This window comes from Melopsittacus undulatus, chromosome 2 (assembly GCF_012275295.1).
Source record: "Melopsittacus undulatus isolate bMelUnd1 chromosome 2, bMelUnd1.mat.Z, whole genome shotgun sequence".
In the NCBI taxonomy this organism is placed as follows: domain Eukaryota; kingdom Metazoa; phylum Chordata; class Aves; order Psittaciformes; family Psittaculidae; genus Melopsittacus; species Melopsittacus undulatus.
The window spans coordinates 117,330,064-117,352,021 of record NC_047528.1 but is presented as its reverse complement, the minus strand read 5'-3'; the positions used below and the strand labels follow the sequence as shown (position 1 = coordinate 117,352,021).

Sequence of the window (21,958 nt, the reverse complement as noted above, 5' to 3'; positions counted from 1 at the left end):
AGTCCCGAGTGCCGTGAGCTAGCGTATTTTAGGCAATTTTGGAAAGGGATAAAGGTGCTTATGAATGTAAGCAGCTCCCTGACTGGATGCAGAGACAGGGGTGAGGGTTTAGGAGGAAGCAGAAGGTGTGTGATAGCTGCGGTCCCTGGCCATGGAGGCCAATCTTTAGCTACATGAAGGCGTTAGTGCCCACTGTAGTCAGTCCAGCCTAATCGGCAAAAACTGCATATGCAAAATATACCTAACTACTAATTTTAGGTCATTTTTCTGGATTGTTTCTTTTTTACCATCTTTTCATTAGGAAGTTAATTCAGCATCAGCATCTTTGCCAAACCTAGAATCCTCTCATACTGTTCGTGACTATTTTTTCATTTTCTTTCCATGTAGGATCTATTTCCATCCTTGTTTCAGCTTTTTGCATTGGCATTTTCCTATGCATTTGCAGATTAAATTTGACTAAATTGGGAGTCCTTTATCCATTATTGGGAAGTTTCCAGACCTACAGGAAAAGAGTAGGACTGACAAGCCTAGTGCCTGCTCTTAATTTTGATGCACTCAGCCATGGTAGCTTGTATTACTTTAAACAATAAAACTGTTGAAGGCAGCATAAAAAACCAAAGTGCATTTTTGTGGCTCTGTTGGGTGGGGAGGAGGAGGTGTGGATAATACCTGTAACTGTTTGACTGTTTCCAGACGTGATGATGCTAGGATGCTCCTCGGCTTCTCCAACACTTAAGTTCTTTGAGCGAGTAATGAGAAGACAATTTCATATGGCCAGAGCTGTCTCTGGACTGGTTCTCTTTCATCTGCCTGTGAATCAGTTTAAGCACTTGTTCTATAGAATAAACTGTTTTGAAATTGCAACTTTAACAATACATGCTCCATAAAGCAACAAAACCTGTAGTAGCTACTCTGTGTAATAACCTTTGCCTACAGCAGCAGCACGAGTTACATGTAAATAAGATTGCATTATTTCTGTAATCTGAATTAATGAGTTTCCTGCTTTTGCCTCTAATTTTCCTTCTTTTAGCCTGTCCCCTTGGCTTCTTCAAAGTATCTGTGGGAGACGACCCCTGCCATCAATGCCCTGACCACAGCCACGCTCCACTACCAGGTTCCAGTGAATGTGTGTGTCAGAACCGTTACTATCGATCTGCTTCAGACAATTCTGATGCTCCCTGCACTGGTAAGTATTTGGGTGGAGTGTCTGAAAGCACAAAGAGCAGTTAATGAGAGAGAATGTGCCTGACCGGTTCAGGAGAGTTGCAGTTCACCTCTTCTCATGACCTCTGAAATAACCCAAAACTGTCCTTTGCTTCTCCAGTTGACTACAGGGTATAGCCACTTGCTGAATGCAGACAAGAAGGCAGAAGCATTCCCAATATGCTTTTTACAATGTTGATACATGGGTGAAACTGTGTTTGAGAACACTGGGGTGTTGCAAGACTAGATGCTCAGAAATGTGAAAATGTCAGCTTTTAGATGACTCATAAAATCTTAATTAAGTCTACTGCAAATATGCATAAGGAGCTGCTTTTAATGAAAGAATAATGTACTCATTTCTCATGCAATGCAAATGAATGTCATACTGTTTGCTGAAGGAGTTAACTGGTATTTTCTTCCCTTTTTCACTGAAAATATGTGTCATGGTTTAAGCTCAAACCATGACAATGTGAAAACCACATTTCCTGCACAGAATCCAAATTCTACACATTTTATTTGGGGGAAAATAGTTTTTTCCTTGGCTTCTCTGTGGCTCTCATCAGTTACAACTTTTCACAGTCATTGATTATGAATATTAATAGGCCAAGAAAGAATAACTAGATGCAGAAAATGAAATAAGGTTAGTGATTAGCACTCAAAAATAGGATTTCAGTAACATGTGAAACATCACCCTTGAATTTTGTGGAAGTGACAGGAAAAAACAGTTACTTTCTAAGGCAATTTGCAAACACTTTATGACTTTGAAGTTAAACACTCAGAAACACAGATTGCTTCTGTAAACCCTTGCTTCCTGTACTGCACAGAATCCATCTGTAGCAGCATTAAGCATCCTTTGCACTGACTGTGATAAGATGTCGTAAGGAAACTAGTATGTGATTATGCAGTTACACACTATACCACAATGCAAATGCTGAGTGGCCCAGTTAAGATCACAAAAGACATTTCTGACATTTCCCGATGTACAAATATGTTATCTTGTCAGTAATACATCTTTTTAAACAGTCTTCTGTGTGTCTGATGTACTCAAATGCGTCAGCAATGAATTCGATTGCATCTGGAGAGATCCCCCAGGAAGACCTCATCCACCTGTACTAATAGAGGGTGTCAGAATCAGACAAATAAAAGGCTTTTCCCATAGTTTTCATTGGTATTCTTTGACTATAGAGTAATTGTGAGAATGAGGATTCTTGTAGTTCATTGCAGCCTTTGGAGGGAAATGTTCTGTAAATCATGTTTCCCTTGCCCCTCCCTGTTACTAAACTCAGCTCTCTGTCCCTTCCAGTCTTGCTCTGTGTCTACATCCAGGTTTAGCAACATAACACAGCTGCTTATTTTTATCTGCCCTAGCTTTTCACTTCCTAGCACCAGCATTTTGTCCCATTCTCATCCCCACACCATCTTCTCACATTCTGCATTTTTCTCCTTCTCTTCACTGTCTTTATGCCATCAGAAGTGTTGGGTGAAGAGAATGAGCAGGTTTTTAGCTGTTAGAGTCTGCTCCCAGTGCCATTCAGGAACCTGGCTGGCAGCAGGAACAGTCATAGGGAAACTGGTGATGAACTCCTGCAATAGATGGAACAAGCTAACTGAAGTCTTGAGAGAGTTCATTACTTGCTCAAAGGAGAGAAATAGAGGTCTTAGTAAGGACAATACTAAGCTTGTGCAAAATTTCAGATTTCAAAAGCTTGCAGATTCCCTAAACACTGTCTGTTCTTCTAGGAAAAAGTAAAAGTCAACCTGGAAGCAAAGATTCTTCTTGTTAATTTTGTTTCTCTAAAATGTCATAGTACCCTGTTTCCTTCATATATGGAAGTGTCTATTTGATGTAGCGATAAATATGTTATTCTTAGCCTTGTTCAGAGAAATAACTATAGAAGAGTAAGAATAATAAGAAAAAACAACTTATATGTTTGTTCTTCCCCCTCTGCTTTGTCTTGGCCTCTCCCATTCTTTCATAGGATTTTGATCTCTGTCTTCTAGGCATCCCCTCTGCTCCTCGTGACCTTAGCTATGAAATTGTTGGCTCCAGTGTGCTCCTGACCTGGCGTCTCCCGAAGGACTTGGGTGGCCGCAAGGATGTTTTCTTCAATGTCATCTGTAAAGTGTGCCCAACAGGGTCCTCGGGGCCGTGCTTACGATGTGCAGACAACATACAGTTTGAACCACGTCAAGCAGGCTTGACAGAGAGTCGTGTGCAAGTTTCCAACCTCTTGGCTCGTGTGCAGTACACCTTTGAGATCCAGGCTGTCAACTTGGTGACTGAATTGAGTTCAGAAGCACCCCACTATGCCACCATCAATGTCAGCACCAGCCAGTCAGGTGAGGAGAACCCTGCATCTGAGTCCCAAAATTTAGTCCACTTCTGTGTCTGATTTCATCTTTGGAATCCCAAAACTTTGTCTTCTTACTTATGTGTTGTGTCCTTTTTTATCTTGCCCTGCTAGCTCCATGATTTCACTTCTGCCTTTCTCTGAATGGCCTTTCCTTTCTTCCCTCTTGCCAGAAGAACTGAGTTTAGCAGCTGATGTTGGTGTATATGGGGAAGAATTGCTTGGGGCAGAAGCTGCCCTGGAGAAGATGGCAATGGAAGATGTAGGTCAGAGAAAGCATGTTGCTTCATGGTGCAAGAGAAGGTGATACTATCAGGGTTTGATGGGAATTTTGTGAGCAACAGCTGGCCACAGCAACTCCTAGAGAGCATTTCTTCATTTCCTCTTCACCTTCTGTGTCTCCTACCCTTCTCCACCTCATCTTCTTCAGTCTTTCTAGCATTGTTCACCTGTGCAATTTCTTTTCCTTTCTAAGTTTTGAGATGCATCCTTTCTTGTTCCTATTCATCACCTTCCATTCTCCTCATTTCAGTTCGTATTCTAGTGCACAGTACTAGTGGTATTGAGTGTTTCAGCAAAACTGTCCACCTTTGCCTTGCTGCATGTCATAGTAAGGAAGTGGAAAACAGAGAGACATATAAGCACTGTCTTAAGGTGAAGATACAGTTACAGATAGGCGCTGTGTGACAAGAAAGAATATATACAATGATGTTTACTCATCACCTAAATGTATATGACCCTGGGAGGGCATATGTGAATACTGGGTAGTCCTGTGAGTCATAAAAGGATATGAAAGTACAGCTTTCACAGTTCCTGGAGAGGTATTAAATGGAATATTGACAAAGGATCCAGAGGCAGAATCACCATTGCTATTTTACTGCAATTGGTCGGGGTTCTTCTGCTCCCCATGTATTTTCCTCTACCTTGTACTTTCTTTTTCAACCTTGCTGTTCATGTAAGTGGTCTTGGAATGTTATTCTCCTTTCAATAGGAAGCAGAGATTTTTAATGGGTTTTTTTTTTGCCTTTTACATGGTAGAGATATTTAAATGTGTTATACAGTTGTATCAGAGGTGCTGTGATCCTTCTAACTGGGAACTAAACCACATGGATGACTAAACTAAAATACCAATGGCTTGTGTGGGCAGTCAAAGGAAAGGGAGAGATTAAGGAGTTGAAGAGTAGGTCACACTGATGGGTAGCATAAAGAAGGCTTTATATATATGAAGGGAAATGAAGAACAGCATCAATCAAATTCTGATTTTCGGTAAACATCATATGCCAGGAATGGAGCTGGAGAGAGCCACGTGCATACAGGCATAAAGTTCTGCTTTGTGTCAACAATAAGAGAAGGGGCATATGTTGTTCTTTACAAACACGCATAAACTAGTCTGGAGAGGAATTGTACACAGCTTGCTTAATAGAGTATAATGAGGGGTAATGCGAAGAGGAGGAGAAAGAGGGGGAATAATTTGAACTGACAGAAAATGTCTGTAAACATTTAAGAGATGTGTAAATGTTAAACTCAAAACAAATCCCTAATGAATTTCCACAGTGTAGCTGTAGGAACTCCTGCAAAAAACAGGCTTCAGTGAAGCTCAAGAGAAATGCTGCAAAACCAGATGTGGCATCATGATCTTGGTTAAATCACATCTTGTCATTTCTGCTGCTATACGGTGGAAGGAAAATAATATATATAGACCCCAGTAATTTCCTACTGTTAGCAGATACCAGGGGTTTGATATCCCTTTCTCCCTTTTGAAATGTTATCTGACAGTCACTGCACAGCAGAGCATGTATAGGATAACTGATTCCCTTAAGAGACTGGCTGCAAGTAGGTGATTAGTTTTTCTTTACAGTAAAAGATATAGCTGGGTAATTTGTATGGTAATTCCAGGCAGATCCTTTGTCTTCTGCTAGAGGCCTTTAGATCCTAAAGAATTCCCTTTCTTCATGCTTCTCATCTCAGCCTTCTTCATGTGTATGTGGTGTAATTTGAGTAGGTGTTTCTTTCTCCTGCCTGGAATCACCAAATCTACCCTCTTCTCTCGGTGTCTCTGGGTGTGCTGGGTGTCTAAGGTCTCCTGAGAACTGAAGTAGTTTCAGGGGAGGCCAACACACACAGCAATGTGTGCTGAATGGCTTCTTCTTATGTTTGGGTTTTTTTGTTCTCCTTGCTCTTCCTCAAGATCATTAGGAATGAGCTTGAGATGAGGTGGCCTAAATTCATACTGACAGCTCATACTAACAAGGCCCTTTTTCCTCTGCCACGTGGTCTGTCTCATCCATGTCCCCTCCTATCCCTTCAGCAGCTTTTCACTTTAGCATGGCTTATTGTCGTTGTATTACATTATTATTATTACTATTGTTATTATAATACAAGCAGAGATGGTCATTTCAGGATTGTATGTTCTGAAAGAGACTAGGAGGGGACAGGAAGGCATGGAGGGTATAAAGAAAGCAGACTAGAGAAAGATAAGCTTTCAGAATAAATAGCCATAGCAAAATTTTTCTCTCCATTGAATTAAGGTGACCAAAGACCCTCCAGCCCTGGCAGTTTCTGGATATTCTGCATATTCATACATTAGTCAGAGTTCTCTCAGTTCTTCCAGTTGCTAAGCCAAAAAATCCTCCTCCCCACTCTCTGCCCCTTTGTTAGAGGTATCTCAGGCTGTGCTGGAACAGTGCTACTTTTTTCCATGCTACTGATTCACTCTTCATCTTTGTCTTCAAAACACTGTTCATCTAAGGTTGGCTTATCCTTGAAAACAGTCTGCTAGCCCTGCTTCAAAGCATCCTTTGGTTACACAATCATATTTGCCTGTGGTAGCCTGATTATCATGTTCCTACTCTTCCTTGAGTAGGTATCTGAAGACAGAATTAGAAAGGCTGTCATGAAAAACATCCTTTAATATATTAACACTTAACTTTCTGTAGCAAAAAGCACCTGAAACCCATTTGGATAAAGATGATAAAATCTGTTTGGATAGTAATAGTATGACATGGAAATTACCAGAAGGAAAAACCATCCAGAGATGAGGCAAGAGAAAAGGGCATTGCTTTCAACTCAGGTTTGAAGTCTTGTGGGTGAATACCTAGAGAAGCATCAGGATATACAGAAAGATATTGGGAGGCTGCTCCAGACAACATGAACTGCATGAAGAAAAGCTATTATGTAACTGTAGTGGAGTTATGCTTCTTCACAGAGGGGAAGCTGACACAAAGCAAAGAGCTGCATATCCAACCACATTATTAAGAAGAGCCCTGGCAAAAGCTGTTATCATTATTTTAACATGTTCGAGTGTGTTTCTCAGGGTAAGCAAACACCTCCTTGCATGTCTCAGGACAGAAATCAGGTTTCCATTTGAAAAACCATGAAGAAGCTTCCTCTGTGCACATCTATAACTGCATGTCCATTTTTTCCCCCTACGCCTTCCACTGAAGCATGTAGTAATGTCTGTTGCCAGAGGCACACTACTGAGCTTATTCATTCAGGCATTTGTTACATTCCTAGAAAGAAGAGGCAGAGATAAAGGCAGCAGAGACTCAAATGTTGGAGTGAATCTGTGCAGACTTTTAAAAGCAAGTAGATTTTTTTCTTTTCAACTGGATGCAGACATTACAAGAGCTAATGGAGATAGGTGACAATAAGGATTTTATGACCAGATTGCCTTGTACCTGTGAAGAGGTAGAGAGCAGCTTTCTACATCACTTGTGTTCAGAGCAGTGAACGGCAATCTGGCAATACCAAATATCTGTTGAACTGCAGAAATGAAAGCTAGACAGTCTGAAGGCTTGTGTAAGACACTGAATGGGGACGAGCTAGGCAATTTAAGAGCACCTGATATAAGATTTTCAGGTGAAGTGATGTGAGAAGCAGGAAGGAATTAAATGCTAAGTATGATTCTGAGATTACAAAGGGAAATGGATAAATTGCTTGAAGATGTTTGTTTTTTCAAAGAGAGACAAAGGAGTCCGGTAGACTTGGTTATCAAAAGCAGGGTCACAGGCAAGGCATTTTCATGATCAGAGGAGGAAAAGAATAAAAAGAGCTGTTAAAAGCTACATATCATTATGTTATACCAAACTAAAACCAGCAGGTAAAGCAAGTGGAGTGTGACCTCTGTGTTCATTGTCCTCTGAATGAACTACATTACATTTTAAAGTGACAAGCTGTTTGCTTATTTCTGATCCAATTGCCAGCCCAAGCACTCACTGAAGGTCCCTAAGAATTTAACTGTATTGTTTTCTTCTTACATAGGAACAGCAAAAATACTCTTAAGGTTTAATTTGTCCCTTAATGACATGTGTTAACTTTACTGTCTTCAGTGGATTTGCCCAGTTATGACTGGGACTTAATAGAGATGTTTATGGCCACACCACAAAAAGAAACTATTCCAGTTTCTGTCTTTACTGTGCCCTGTCTGCACCATGAGTGGAAGATGAATGTGATTGTTTTCACATTTCAGGTTTCAGCAACTGCTTAAATGAAGACAGAAATGTTTTGAGCATGTAAAACTAGGAGGTGCATAGTAAAATATGGCACCTTGTGGCATTAAGGATTTTTCCAGTGGAGTCGAGGGGCAGCTTTTCATTGCATGGCCTGCTATTAAACATGGGGTTTTGTTGTCTTCAGAACATGTGAATGGTGCCTTTAGGAGGATGAAACAAATGAAAAGCAAAACTACCCCAAACAGCAGAGTTTCAGGTTAGTGAGAAGTAATGTCAGATACACAGCTCTCAAAGTCTTGAAGTGAACAACTTCAGACTGTTATAATGGCCAATCAAAAGATCTCTAAAATTGGCAGACACAAGTTCCTGCTTGCTGTCTGGTTTAGATTCGTGCTTCCACAGCCCTCTTTCATGTTTGATGCCCAGATCCCTGCTTTCTACATAAAGGAAAGTTGGCATTTTCAAACAATAATTAGTATCTGACACAGACTATAGGCATTTAATATCGTAATGGAATCAAGTCAAGAGAGCTTACAGCTTCATCTGGGTAATGTACTACGCTGTCTTGTTCACCAAAAGACAGAAACTTAGTAAGCTATTAAGAACAGACATAAAAACTATATGTGAAGTTTCTACACATGCACACTTAACAGTGACCTTTAGGTGGTGGTTCCAGGTGGTAGTGGTAGTTAGAAGCCCATTCAGATTGGAATTCTATGGTTCAGTGGCCCTCAGAGGGACTAAGAGTCTCAAACACAGCAGTAGTTTTGACATCTAGGCAACAGTCCTGACAGGGATTGGCCTGAGATCCAGGAGGTAGTCTGAACACAAGGCTGCAAACAGGCTGTGACAAGGAGATAATTATTTCATTCTCAATGATCTGCGACTGAACTGCAACCACTGAACTGAGGAAGGCTTCAAAGCCTGTTCCTTAATGCATTAGTGTTCTCATCTGCCTCCATCTTCTGGTTTGCAGCTGTGATGTGGTAATGAAAGGCCTCCATTACTCCGATAGTCCAGATTTTCTTCCTGAGGCAAAGAATTGTAATGTGGGGGAGAAGGAGAAGAGAGGGAGTGTGCTCTGCTTTTGCTCTGACCACTGTCACATTGTTTGTCCAAGCATGATCCTAGAACAAGGCAGTATCACTGAACATCTTGTCATCTTGCATTTAAAAATTACAGATTTGAAGATCAGAATAATGTTCCAGCTACAGTCGAGGTAACTTCATCATTCCTGTGCATGACCAGTTGGATGTGGGTTCTTTTCCTTTCTGGCTGCCTAACTTGTCAGGGACTGTATTTCCCAGTAGAGTATAATTGTGCCTGTATTTCTTCTGATTATTTTGCAAAGTATTTCATAATGAAGTACTTAGGAAGTTTAACCATGACAAGTGCAAGGTCCTACACCTGGGTTGGAGCAATCCCAGGTACAGCTACAGGTTGGGCAGAGAACAGATTCAGAGCAGCCCTGCTGAGAAGGACTTGGGGGTGTTGGTTGATGAGAAGATGAACATGAGCCGGCTTCTGTGTGTGCTTGCAGCTCAGAAAGCAACTGTATCCTGGGCTGCATCAAAAGGAGCGTGACCAGCAGGTTGAAGGTGATCCTGCCCCTCTACTCTGCTCTCGTGAGACCTCACTTGGAGTATTGTGTGCAGTTCTGGTGTCCTCAACATAAAAAGGACATGGAACTGTAGGAACAAGTCCAGAGGCCACGAGGATGATCAGGGGACTGGAGCACCTCCCATATGAAGACAGGCTGAGAAAGTTGGGGCTGTTCAGCCTGGAGAAGAGAAGGCTGCATGGAGACCTCATAGCAGCCTTCCAGTATCTGAAGGAGGCCTACAGGGGTGCTGGTGACAGACTCTTCATTAAGGACTGTAGTGATAGGACAAGGGGTAATGGGTTGAAACATAAACAGCAGAGGTTTAGATTGGATATAAGGAAGAAATTCTTTACTGTAAGGATGGTGAGGCACTGGAATGGGTTGCCCAGGGAAGTTGTGAATGCTCCATCCCTGGCAGTGTTCAAGGCCAGGTTGGACAGATCCTTGGGTGATATGGTTTAGTGTGAGGTGTCCCTGCCCATGGCAGGGGGGTTTGAACTAGATGATCTTAAGGTCCTTTCCAACCCTAACTATTCTATGATTCTATAATGCAAATTAAAGGAAATGGAAGGAAGAACTGACCTAACTTATTAACTCATCATAGAATCATAATGAATATGCAATTATAATTCATTGTTAAATATATATCTTTGCAATATCTTCTTCCTATTTTTTTTATTCCAGTCCCCTCTGCTGTCCCTATGATGCATCAGGTGAGTCGTACTACCAATAGCATCACACTGTCGTGGCCTCAGCCGGACCAGCCCAATGGGATCATCCTGGATTACCAGCTACGCTACTTTGACAAGGTGAGCAGAAAGTTGATGCAATGCTGATTATTGTATAGTTATTATGCAAAGAGAACAGGGAAATCTTTCAGGGTGAATAAGGTGGAGAAAGATGCTTCAATTATGAGGGAACAAGCTATAGCAAAAGCAGAAGTTCATAACATATGCTTCATCTAACATCAGTCCATCTGCACTTCCTAACTCAGAACCATACAGGGACAATGGAAATATAAAAAGAGAAGATGTCTGTATCTAAGCTAAACTGCTGTGGCTAGCAGCCTGGAAAGTTTAGCACCAGCTCATACAGGTAACAGTGGAAGGAGCTGAAGTTTCCAAATGTATATATTGGAATTGGACTCACTCCAATATTCTGTCGTGTGTTTGGAGGGAAGCCCTTTGTTCCCATCTCTCAGAAATTCTGGAAGGAGGAATGCACTCTTTCATTTACTAAGTGGTGGATGTCAGTTACATGTTTATGTGCTGGAATTAAAGGGTGGCGAATAGAAAGTTGTTCTCCATTCACATCTTTCATGACTCCTAATCCAACTGTCTTGAGGGGAAGAGGCACACAGGCTGCTCAGACAAGCTCACATTCCATATTCTTGATCTTTCTCATAAATGTTCTGGTAGGATTGTGCAGGGTTACTGTTTTTCTAGCAGTAAAAAGGCCTGCTATTTGTAGTAAGATGTCTAGCATCTTCCTGCTTCCATTATGGGTTGTTTTGCTCTGGATTCCTCTAGGAGAACAGTGGAGTTTGGAGCTTGCAGAAAGCAAGATTTTCTATTTATATTCTTAGCAAGGAACCACAGGACAAAGTAATTTATCTCTCACTCTTGTTTAGGTCAGGACCAAGGATCTTTGGCAGAACTTTGTGAGAAGCTCAGGCTTAAGGGAATTAAAAGTATCAGTGAGGAACAAGAAGTGCAAGGAAGTCAGTTCTAGAAGAGAGGTGGTGGTTGGGAGGCTCTGTAACAAATACTGGAACCACATAGCAACTGGTATTCCTTGATGAGGTGAGTGAGCCATGTGGGCAGAAGTCTCACATTCCATTTTGATCACTGACATTCACAGGCAGAAGATGAGGATAATTCATTCACCCTGACTAGTGAAACCAACATGGCCACCATATCAAATCTGAGCCCAGGAAAGATATACGCCTTCCAAGTACGAGCTAGAACAGCAGTGGGCTATGGGCCATACAGTGGAAAGATGTATTTCCAGACATTAATGGGAGGTAAGTGCTATGATTTTGTACTCAGATCTGCTTGTGACTCTTTCATTTGTGTCCCTGAGTATATTAGCTTATCCTCTGGAGGACTGCTACTTAGTCAACTTGTATTTCTGTATATCATAATTTGTATACCATATGCAGACTTGTTCAAAGAAGCTTCATGCTATCAGAGCATATAGTTTATTCTACAGCTGTATTCGTTGGTCCTAGTCCTTGTTGCCTCTGTGCCTCAGACCAGCAAGAGCAGAGTGTGTCAATAGAACTCTGTTTAGGAGGGTGTTAAAGTACATAGCACTATATACTGCTGTAGTTTAATCTTCAGATGTCACAGGACATCTTACAGCTGAGTGCTCTGTAAACATCTTAAAGACAAATGGGACACTGGACATACACCCAGAAGCTTGCCTTCCAGCAGTATCACCATCCATTCCTGCGGAGAGCTACATAATACCTTGTGACACAGTTTGGTCTGGATCAAAGTACTAATGGATGTCATCTACAAGCTGAACTAATAGGGGAGAACGGGATCAAAGCCCAGGTTAGAGCTAGCCTATACTTATGTGACTAGTTAGGTGTCAGTGGACCAAGGGAAGGAAAATTGTATTCACAGGGAGCACTGGCTTTTTGGAAGGAGGAAGGAAGTCACTGGCATTACAGAAGGTGTTAAGGGATAACCAAGCCAAGGATTTGCTGAACTGCCAGGACTAGCCTGGGAAGCAAAGGGCTGGTAGAGATGGGTGAGACCTAGTTGAATAGAAGGGAAACTAACAGTTCCTGTCTTGTACATTTGTGTTTGTGTATGCATGTGTCTTCCTTGCTAGGAGAGCGCTCGGAGATGGTCCAGGACCGACTGCCGCTTATCGTGGGCTCAGCACTTGGTGGTCTAGCCTTCTTGGTAATTGCTGCCATTGCCATCCTTGCCATCATCTTCAAGAGGTGAATTCCTTGACCTGCTCATATGCACTGCAGACAGTGGAACATAGCCCCTGCTACATTACCCAGTCCTAAGGGAAAGAGCCTCATCTGCATTTATCCAGATGTCCTTGAGATGCCATTTTCTAATTAAGGAAAGATGCTGCCCCATTAGTCCTATCTGAGGAGCCTCTCCTTTGGTAAACTGCTCGTGTACTTAGCTAATATTTGACTAGTTAGCAATTTGAACACAAGGGTAGCATTTTAAATCTAGTATTCAGAGGGTACTTAAATGCATTGCTTTCAAGAAGGGACTGTAAATTGCATTTTAGGCAAGCAAGTGGAGAAACATTGTGATGAAAGAAGTACTGGTGGAATAAGTATTTAGAGACACTTTTTAGAAGGTGCTAAATACCCTTTAACCGAGGACCTTTAACCAAGCTCATGTGATGAAATAAATCTATACAATCCCAATGGTTCCATAGAACACTAAGTCGTAAAATACAGCAAATACCACTTCCCACTTTGGAAAGGAAAAGGGGCAGATAAGTCGATGTAGAGATGGTCACTTATGTTAAACAAAAAAGGAGGGCAGAAATTTTAAAGAGCAAAAAAATAAGAGGTCACTACTTGTGTAGAGGCACAAAAGTAACCAGTGGGGGTTTTATTGTTTGAAGAAAAGAAACAGTCATTACCCACTCCTTGAATGTACTAAGGTTTGAGCTTAATCCCCTAGATTGGCAGTAATGGATTTCTGTACTTTACTCTGCCTCTGCACAAGAGGCACTTACTAACTTTTTTAGCTGGCCTAAAAAAGTATGAACAACTTAACTTGAGAAAGTGACATTTAGTTTTAGCTGTTTCTTTTTTGTTCTCTTCCCTTTTCTACATCTGTTTTCTCCTTCTGTGTACATTCTTTTTAAATAGTTTTCTTTCAGGAAGGAAAAGAGCTCTCCAATGTTGTTCTATTTGCTTTGCTGCCTCCTTTTGTAGTTTTCAACTGTTAAAAGTACAATTTCTTGTTACAGCTGGAAATGTGATGTGCACAACTCAAAGCATATATTTTTCTATAGAAAATACCCCATCAACCCAGAATGAATTAATATTACCAAAACTGTACTGGGCAAAGACATTGATGAGTGTCTGTAAATGTATCCACATAAAAGGAAATACCATAAAAAATAGATTCCTTTATATTTGAAGGATCATGTGAAATAATAAACAGTTGTCCAGAAAAAGTGGAAATACCAAATTTCTGTTTTAAATGTGTCTTTGATGAGAAAAGAAGGTTTGAAGGTGTAGGAAATGAGGAGCACCACATGATATGAGCAGTTCATTAAAAGGTTGCTTATATGTAGACTCAAATGCTGTAAGTTTAACTAGTTTCTGCAACTTGCTGGCACACAGTTTCCAGGCAACATACAATGTAAAACCACCTATTTTAGGCAATTTCTTTCCAGAACAGAGCAGATTTTGAAAGTAGAGCTATTGGTTTTGCAATCTTAGCAGAATTTCAAGAGAGAAGCCTGACAAGAATAACCTGTTATAACCTGTTGGAATGACAGAATTTGTTATGCCAGTAAAGTAACAGTGTTTCTTGATACTCTGTCTTCAGATCCTAATGGAATCAGCAGCTAGGAGGTCTTGTGCTGAAACAGCAAAGAGTATGAGTTGACACAAACCCATGCATACAGCAGGGATACTATAGGATACCACAGGGTTTGATTTACAATCTGGTCTAATTAGAAATAGTTGCAAACAAGAATTTTGGGGGAAAAATATAAATACTGTTGGGAACAAAAGAAGTGATTTGAAAACAAAAATATGTTTAGAGCAAAATGAAAATAGGGTGAAACTTATAAAACAACTGGATAATGTGGTGAAAAATGCTTGAATCGCACACATACAAGAGGAGACTGAAATCTGAGAAATGCCTCTGCTGAAAGTGACTTATGCTTACTAGAAATTAAATGCATACATGCAATAAATATTACAGTAATAAAGACCGTATTTGTTTTGATCTACACATGCAAACTTCATATCATGGAACAGATTTTTGTTCATCTGACTTTTTGTGGTTGGTTTTGGGTACCACACTTGCAAGAAGAGTAGTCAAAGTAAATACTGGTAAGAGACCAGGACTAAAAATAAAGAATCGGTCTCTGGGGGAAATGTATACAGATTAAGTATTAAAGTAAATGGCTCTTAGGATGTTTTTGAAGCATCACAGGAGATGGCTTAGATTAGTATTGAAAAGAATAACTTGGGAGGTTGGAACTAGATGATCTTAAGGTCCATTCCAACCCAGACCATTCTATGACTCTGTAAAATTGAAATGCAAATTTAGCCTGAATAGCAAGAAAACCTCCAAGACAGTAATGTTAAAAACTGTATTTTTTTTCCAGGGTAGTGCTGGAAGTCCTACCATTTGCCATATCTAAAGTGGGGATACGAATAGTGGTGTAATAACTATTACACAGAAAACAAGCATGCTGTGATTATAAACAGATTGGCAGGATCTTAACAACATCTTCTATCCCTAAAATGAAGGATTCTCTGAGTCTTGCATTGAGAATTCTACCTCAACGTTCTGAGAGGCTCTTGTGTTTTGACTTTCCTTTCCTTTATGTCCTGTAGTAAAAGGCGAGAGACTCCATACACAGACCGCCTGCAGCAGTATATCAGCGCACGAGGTAAGTGTTCCTGAGCAACACATCACAAGGGACTGTTTCTTTTCAGGACTTATTAACACCCATGTCTCTCAGGGTTTGATTCTGGTGATGTTTTGGGCTGTCTCCTCCACTGCAGGACTTGGAGTGAAGTATTACATTGATCCTTCAACCTATGAAGATCCCAATGAAGCTATTCGAGAATTTGCAAAGGAGATTGACGTGTCCTTTATCAAGATTGAGGAGGTCATTGGATCAGGTAGTGTGACAATCTGGAGATCTTAAAGTGCCTTCCTTGTTCATCTTGAGACTTGGCACACTAATGGCCTGAAGTGGACTCATGAATCCATGGTACATCAAGTGTCTCAGAGTAGCTTACTTTCGCTTTTACCAAAAGGCATTTTAACCTACTTTGTAGTAGATGCTTTCTCCAAACCAAGTTTCAAACATGCTTTGAAGACTTGGAGCTTCTCATTTGAACTATGAAGGTATAGTCTCCAGTCTGAGCCTTTGCCTTAAGACCTTTACCTTAATCCAAACAGTCTTAGTAACCCTATTTCCAATAAGCACCTGCAGTCTTCCACAGTAGAATGCATTAGTGCACCTGACTAAAAATCTTTGCTGTGTTTATCTGAGGTGTGTTTCTTCCTTCCCTGACAGGAGAGTTTGGAGAAGTGTGCTTTGGGCGCCTAAAACACCCAGGGAAGCGTGAATACACAGTAGCTATTAAGACCCTGAAGTCGGGTTACACGGAAGAACAGCGAAGGGAGTTCCTGAGTGAGGCGAGCATCATGGGGCAGTTTGAGCACCCCAATGTCATCCATCTGGAGGGGGTGGTCACCAAAAGCCGACCAGTCATGATTGTCACAGAGTTCATGGAGAATGGATCACTGGATTCCTTCCTCAGGGTACCACAACGAGAGTCTCCCATGATCGTTACCTCTTCATCTTGCTGTGTGCCAGTCTCAGATCTGATAATTTTTCCTGTCCTTCCTCTTCACTCTATAAGTCCTCAGTAACCCTCTTCAGGTGCAATAGAAACAATAGCAAATTATGAGAGTAAGTGCTTTTGTGCTAGCATGGTGAAAATATCCCAAAAGATCAGCTACTTCCTCATTATTTCAGACTTCTCCAGCTCAAATAATGAATGGTAAACAGTGCTAAAGTCTTTCTCTTTGTACACAGTCTTCTGGTTCCTTATGTGCATGCTCCAGAGTTTACCTTTCTAATAATGTCTTTCAAACTTCATTCCACTGAATGTTTTATAAAGTTTCAACATTGTGAAGAAGTAAAGAAACTTGTGGTTATTTTTGGATTCAGAGTTTCTGGTGCTTTTTCAGTAATGTAAAGTAAATACAGACATTTTTGTAGTATAGATGCTTCACATCTTTTTTTCACTGACTAGTATGGTAATTCAACCACACATGCTTTGGTAGGTACATTTTGAAGAATACATGAACCCATTGTTTAGAATTATATAGAACTCATTGTAAAGACCTTAAAATAGTAGGAGCAGATTTGGCTAGTCCCATTCATTTAGCCATCTTAGTAGTTAATGAGACCAGGTGTGGAATGCTAAAGGATGATATGGCCATAAGATGAGATTGGTCTTCAGAGAAGAGATCACCAGTGCCTGACTTCATTTGAGGTTCATTGCTTTGAGCCCACCCTCCATTCTTACTTGCTGTCCCTGAACTTTCATGTTTTGGCTAAACCCCCGATGCATGTTCACTGCGTTCATAAATCCACCCTGTCTCCTTGCTCTTTGTAAGTCTTCTCTGTTAGCTTTATGCTCCGTGGTTATAAAAGCCTGTGTTTGTCTCCTCACTTGCAGCAGAAGGAGGGCCAGTTCAGTGTGTTACAGCTGGTGGGAATGCTACGGGGAATTGCAGCTGGCATGCGCTACCTTTCAGACATGAATTATGTGCATCGTGACCTGGCAGCACGTAACATCTTAGTCAACAGTAACCTCGTGTGCAAGGTGTCAGACTTTGGTTTGTCCCGCTTCCTGGAGGATGATGCTTCAAATCCCACCTATACTGGAGGTCTGGTGAGTTACCACTATGCAGTGAGTCTTTGTGGAATGGTGGTGAATAGGACAAACCTCTTAACCAGATGTAGGTGTTCTTTCCTCTTCCAAAGCTTCTTAATGAAAGTATAAAGGACTGAAAGAGAGGTTGAAGTCCTGTACTACTACCCTTTGAGGAAAAAGTTATTGGTTTTCCTCCAGAAAAAATAGCTAGCATAAGTATATTTTGGGGCTTACAACCAACCATCAAGTGAGCTTATTGACTATGAAGTTCTGACACCTGCTACAAAACTATACTACATACTACATAAACATATATACATACATACTACATACTACAAAAGCAGTGAGACTATAATAGGCAACTTAAAACTACAATTTTGTATGCAGAGGATGAACAAGTATTCAGTCACTGAAAAGTGAAACAAGTTTTAGATGTACATATTTTGAAGAGCCAGCACCTGAATGGTATTTTGTCTGGCAGGTCATACCTGCAGTCAGAAAGATCAAGATGGAAAAAGGAAGGAGCTGATGCCAGCCACTGAGTGTATCTGTCCTCAGTGTTGCAGGTTGGGATTGGTTAAATGGCTTCGGATTTCCAAATGATTGTGGCTTTCATGAGGCTTTTATTATCTGCCAGCTCCCAAACGCTGCAAAGAAGAGCTATAAAAGTTAAAATCTACTACATCATAGGATTTGTAGCAGCAAGGAAGCATGACTCTTTTTTCATCTATTTGTCAATAGAACAAGGTGGAAACCTTGAACATCCTTTGGATTTAAATCAACAATGTCTACAAGACAGCATCAACTGGACTGACACTCCATCCTCAGACTTGTGCTACTGGCATCTGATCAGTTCAGTGATGTCATTTCAACTAATAGCCCTTATCTAACTAACATTCTGGTTGTTCTCTGCTTTCTAGGGCTGCAAAATCCCCATCCGCTGGACTGCTCCTGAAGCTGTCCAGTATCGAAAGTTCACCTCCTCCAGTGATGTTTGGAGCTATGGCATTGTCATGTGGGAGGTGATGTCGTATGGTGAGAGGCCTTACTGGGACATGTCCAATCAGGATGTAAGTTTGAGCAGTGATGAGAACATTCATCTGCCCCTCTGTCCTGTACCAATTCAAGTAGAAGGTCATGTACCACCAAAGGATTGTTTCTTTATCTTTTCTTTTCCCAGCTCTGTTCTTTTTTGTCTGTTTTCTTCCTGTTTTCCCAGCTTTGTTCTTCTTTTCCTGCAGGTGATTAATGCCATTGACCAGGACTATCGCCTGCCACCACCCCCAGACTGCCCAACGATTTTACACCTGCTGATGCTTGACTGCTGGCAGAAGGAGCGGGTCCAGAGACCCAAATTTGAGCAACTCGTCAGTGCCCTAGATAAAATGATCCGCAAACCATCTGCCCTCAAAGCTACTGGTGCTGGGAGCAGCAGGTGAGATGAGAATTTGATGCAAAAATAAAAGGGCTTGTCTTTCAACGGGCCTGAATCAGGCTGGGTGATGAGGAGTTGTGGGTGCTGAATGTGAGGGGAGATGAATCTCTTGATAAGGTGCACTGAGGCTGAATGATTGAGGGATTTTAGGGAATAGAGGGACCTGTCTGGGTACAGCTACACAAGATATTCTGTGATCACACAACACTGTCTGATCAGAAGAGATAATGAAGGAAGATAAGACTTTAGCTTATAGAAGGAAGGAATTCTGTAGATAAGACTAATTAGAATCACAGATTCCATCCCATATTTTCCCAACAGCATTTTGCAGCCTGGTGGGACCAGAGGCAAGAGGTCAGCAAAGGAGAAGTCTCTGGGGAGGTCTTAGGGAGCTAAGATAAGATGGATATTGGGCTGATGATGGAATTACATCCTGCTGGCCTGGAGGGGTTTTCCCCAGTATTATAAAAGTCTCAGTAGAGACAAGCTGGGGGAGAAGAAAAGTGCCTAGTGATGCCCAATTTGCCTAAAACAGCACATAAAGAGAGTTACAGCCTTGGGGCAATTCAGGTGATGGGGGGGAGATGAAGGCAGAGGAGAGAGCAAATACTGCATATAAACAGTCCTTTCTTTGGCCTTTTGCTGCTATGCTTTTATCAGATGGGTGTTGGAGCTGAAACAAGACACTCATTGTCTCATAGGTTATTTCCTGAGTGCATCTAGGAGAGGGGGAGTTAGTCACAAAAGGTAAAAGGTCTCATCTGTGCCTCAGAAACATCTTCACTGATACTCTTGGTCCAGCTAACAGGTCTAGACCCTGAAAGTGTGGAAAGATCTGAGGCAAAGAGAGTGTGTCTGAGAGAGTATAAAATGGGAAGAAAGGTTCAGTTTCTTGTGTTGGGTTGATTGTTTTCAGGCAAAAAAGGTAGTCTAGAAACAGGGCATCAAGATGGCATTTTAGGAATCAGGGCACAAAGAACAAATATTAGCATTTTCCATTCTGTGCTCTTCAGAAGTTGCATTCTCTCCCTGTCATAACTCTTACCTTACTAGTGTTGTCAGCTCATGTTGACAGCTTGGATCTTTAGAACCTGTCTCTTTTACAGACCATCTCAGCCTCTCCTGAGCAACAGTCCTCCAGATTTCCCTTCGCTCAGCAATGTCCACGAGTGGTTGGATGCTATCAAGATGGGACGTTATAAGGAGAATTTTGACCAGGCTGGTCTGATTACATTCGATGTTATATCCCGCATGACTCTGGAGTAAGTACTGGGGCATAGAGGAGACAATGAGTTTTCCATGCAGAAAGTGAAAGCAGCCTGAGAAACATTCAGTAGTGGCTATATAGGGAATATATACACATGAAATAAGAGACGGCAGCCGGAGCAAAGTAGGTGCTGGGTTTTTACAAGTATCTTATTAGAGTCTCTGGACACCCTCCGTACCACTGTATATCTGCAGTCTGTTTCTGTAAGCACTAATACTGATCCCATGTACTCTAGAAAACTTACTATCAGTGTTGCAGAGAGACTGTTACACCAGAATGTTCATGACAGCTGCCAGAGGTTATAGCCACTTTGAAGATGTGTAGATCCAGCCATGATGTATACTGGGTTAAAGTGTTCTGTAGAAGACAGGAGCCACTCTTGACAGGGAACACTCTTAGAACCTTAGAAAGACACCTTTAAAGATCATCTATTCCAACTCCAGCCATGAGCACATCATCTTTCAGTAGATCAGGTTGTTCAAAGGCCCAGCCTGACTTTGAATGCTTCCGATAATGGGGCATCCACAATTTCTCCTGGCAACCTGTTCCAGAGTCTCACCACCCTTCCTTATATCCAATCTAAACCTATTCTTTTTTGGTTTAAAACTGTTGCCACATGTCCTCTCACTACAGAGTAAAAAGTCTCCATCTTACCTGTAAGCCCCCTTTACGTATTGAAAGGCCATGAGGTCTCTCCAGAGGCTTCTCTTCTCCAGGCTGAACGACCCCAAACTCTCAGCCTTTCTCCATAGGAGAGGTATTCCATTTTCATTGCCCACTTGCACTGCTTCTTTTTGTATCATAACCTACCAAGTGCTGCCAACACCCATCCACCCACACAAATTTGCCAGACAAAAGCAGAAGCCTTGTCAACTGTTTCTCAAAGATACACATACCTGTATGTCCATACACATTGATTGGGTTCTACAGGGAAATGGACTGGGACTGTTCAGAGCAAGAAGCCCATTTTAACACCTTCCACATCCTCTATTCTCTTGCAGAGATATCCAGCGTATTGGCATCACCCTCGTTGGTCACCAGAAGAAGATTCTAAACAGCATCCAGCTCATGCGAGTCCATTTGAATCAGCTTGAACCAGTTGAAGTGTGATGTTTACACCATCCTTATTCCACTAGTGTCAAGCTCTGGAAAGGTTCTGGGGGAATTCAGAGGGATTTTCTCTGTAAGAAAGAGTTGTCAGTATGCTACTTGAAGACTTAATGCACCCAGAGTGCACGTTATATGTCCTGTTCCATGAACAAAAACGAAGCCTTACCACGATTTGAAAGCAGAGCTAAATAACTGTGGCCTTTAAATGTGGCTGGGAATGGGTTGGTGGGGGGGAAAGTTACAATAACAATGCCTCTTCTCTGCCAACAAAAGCTATCAGACAACTTTACAAAGCCATCAGGAGGCTTTATCTGTGGCTGGGAGCCCAGCAAGGCTACAAAGACATAATAAAGGCAACAAAATGTTACCATTTTTTTCCAAATTTCTATGCTATTTCATGTGCAATTCTTGAGTCTGCTCCATGGTCCAGGAGGAAAACTTGCTAATCCTTTTGGGCTGATGCAAGAAACACAGCAAGTCCTTGGTGGTACACAACTCTATTTATGGGACTGCAACCTAATGGAACAACAGTAAGGATTCCTGGAATCTATCCTGCAGGATCTGCAAGCAGAGAGGGAAACAAGTAGGTTGTAGTCCTCACAAACCCATTATTGAGAAGAAATATATAAGTTGTGGTATTCTGAAATTCTGAGCACACAGAATTTGGGGTTTGTTCTCCTCTGACCTCCTCACAAACAGGGAAGAGCATGACAAGAAACAATCTGAAGCCCTTTGCTATTGAAAAGTGCTTCCTCTTTTTCTCCCCCTAACCAGCTACATCAGTGAGCACGGTGGGTCGAGTATGGTTGCTGAAGAAACCAGACTTGCAGTAAACTCGAAATAGCAAGAGAGGTGAAACTCTTTCACAAGGTCTTGTCAAGAGTGATCAGGGAAAGGTTCCAATC

At 41.5% G+C, this 21,958-nt stretch overlaps 1 protein-coding gene across 2 annotated transcripts in view; it reads left to right on the top strand.

The window, feature by feature from the left end:
- EPHB6 (EPH receptor B6) overlaps positions 1-21,426 on the top strand; it is a 56,707-nt gene extending 35,281 nt beyond the window's left edge. For both annotated transcript variants that reach the window (XM_034071638.1, XM_034071646.1), the window contains 13 exons: positions 1,031-1,186; positions 3,205-3,543; positions 10,293-10,417; positions 11,469-11,631; positions 12,450-12,564; positions 15,178-15,233; positions 15,349-15,468; positions 15,870-16,117; positions 17,044-17,259; positions 18,162-18,311; positions 18,483-18,676; positions 19,783-19,938; positions 20,945-21,426. In XM_034071638.1, coding sequence (XP_033927529.1) covers positions 1,031-1,186; positions 3,205-3,543; positions 10,293-10,417; positions 11,469-11,631; positions 12,450-12,564; positions 15,178-15,233; positions 15,349-15,468; positions 15,870-16,117; positions 17,044-17,259; positions 18,162-18,311; positions 18,483-18,676; positions 19,783-19,938; positions 20,945-21,053 — 2,147 coding nt within the window. In that variant the 3' untranslated portion in view covers positions 21,054-21,426. The remainder of the gene's footprint in view (positions 1-1,030; positions 1,187-3,204; positions 3,544-10,292; positions 10,418-11,468; positions 11,632-12,449; positions 12,565-15,177; positions 15,234-15,348; positions 15,469-15,869; positions 16,118-17,043; positions 17,260-18,161; positions 18,312-18,482; positions 18,677-19,782; positions 19,939-20,944) is intronic.
- The last annotated feature ends 532 nt before the right edge of the window (positions 21,427-21,958 follow it).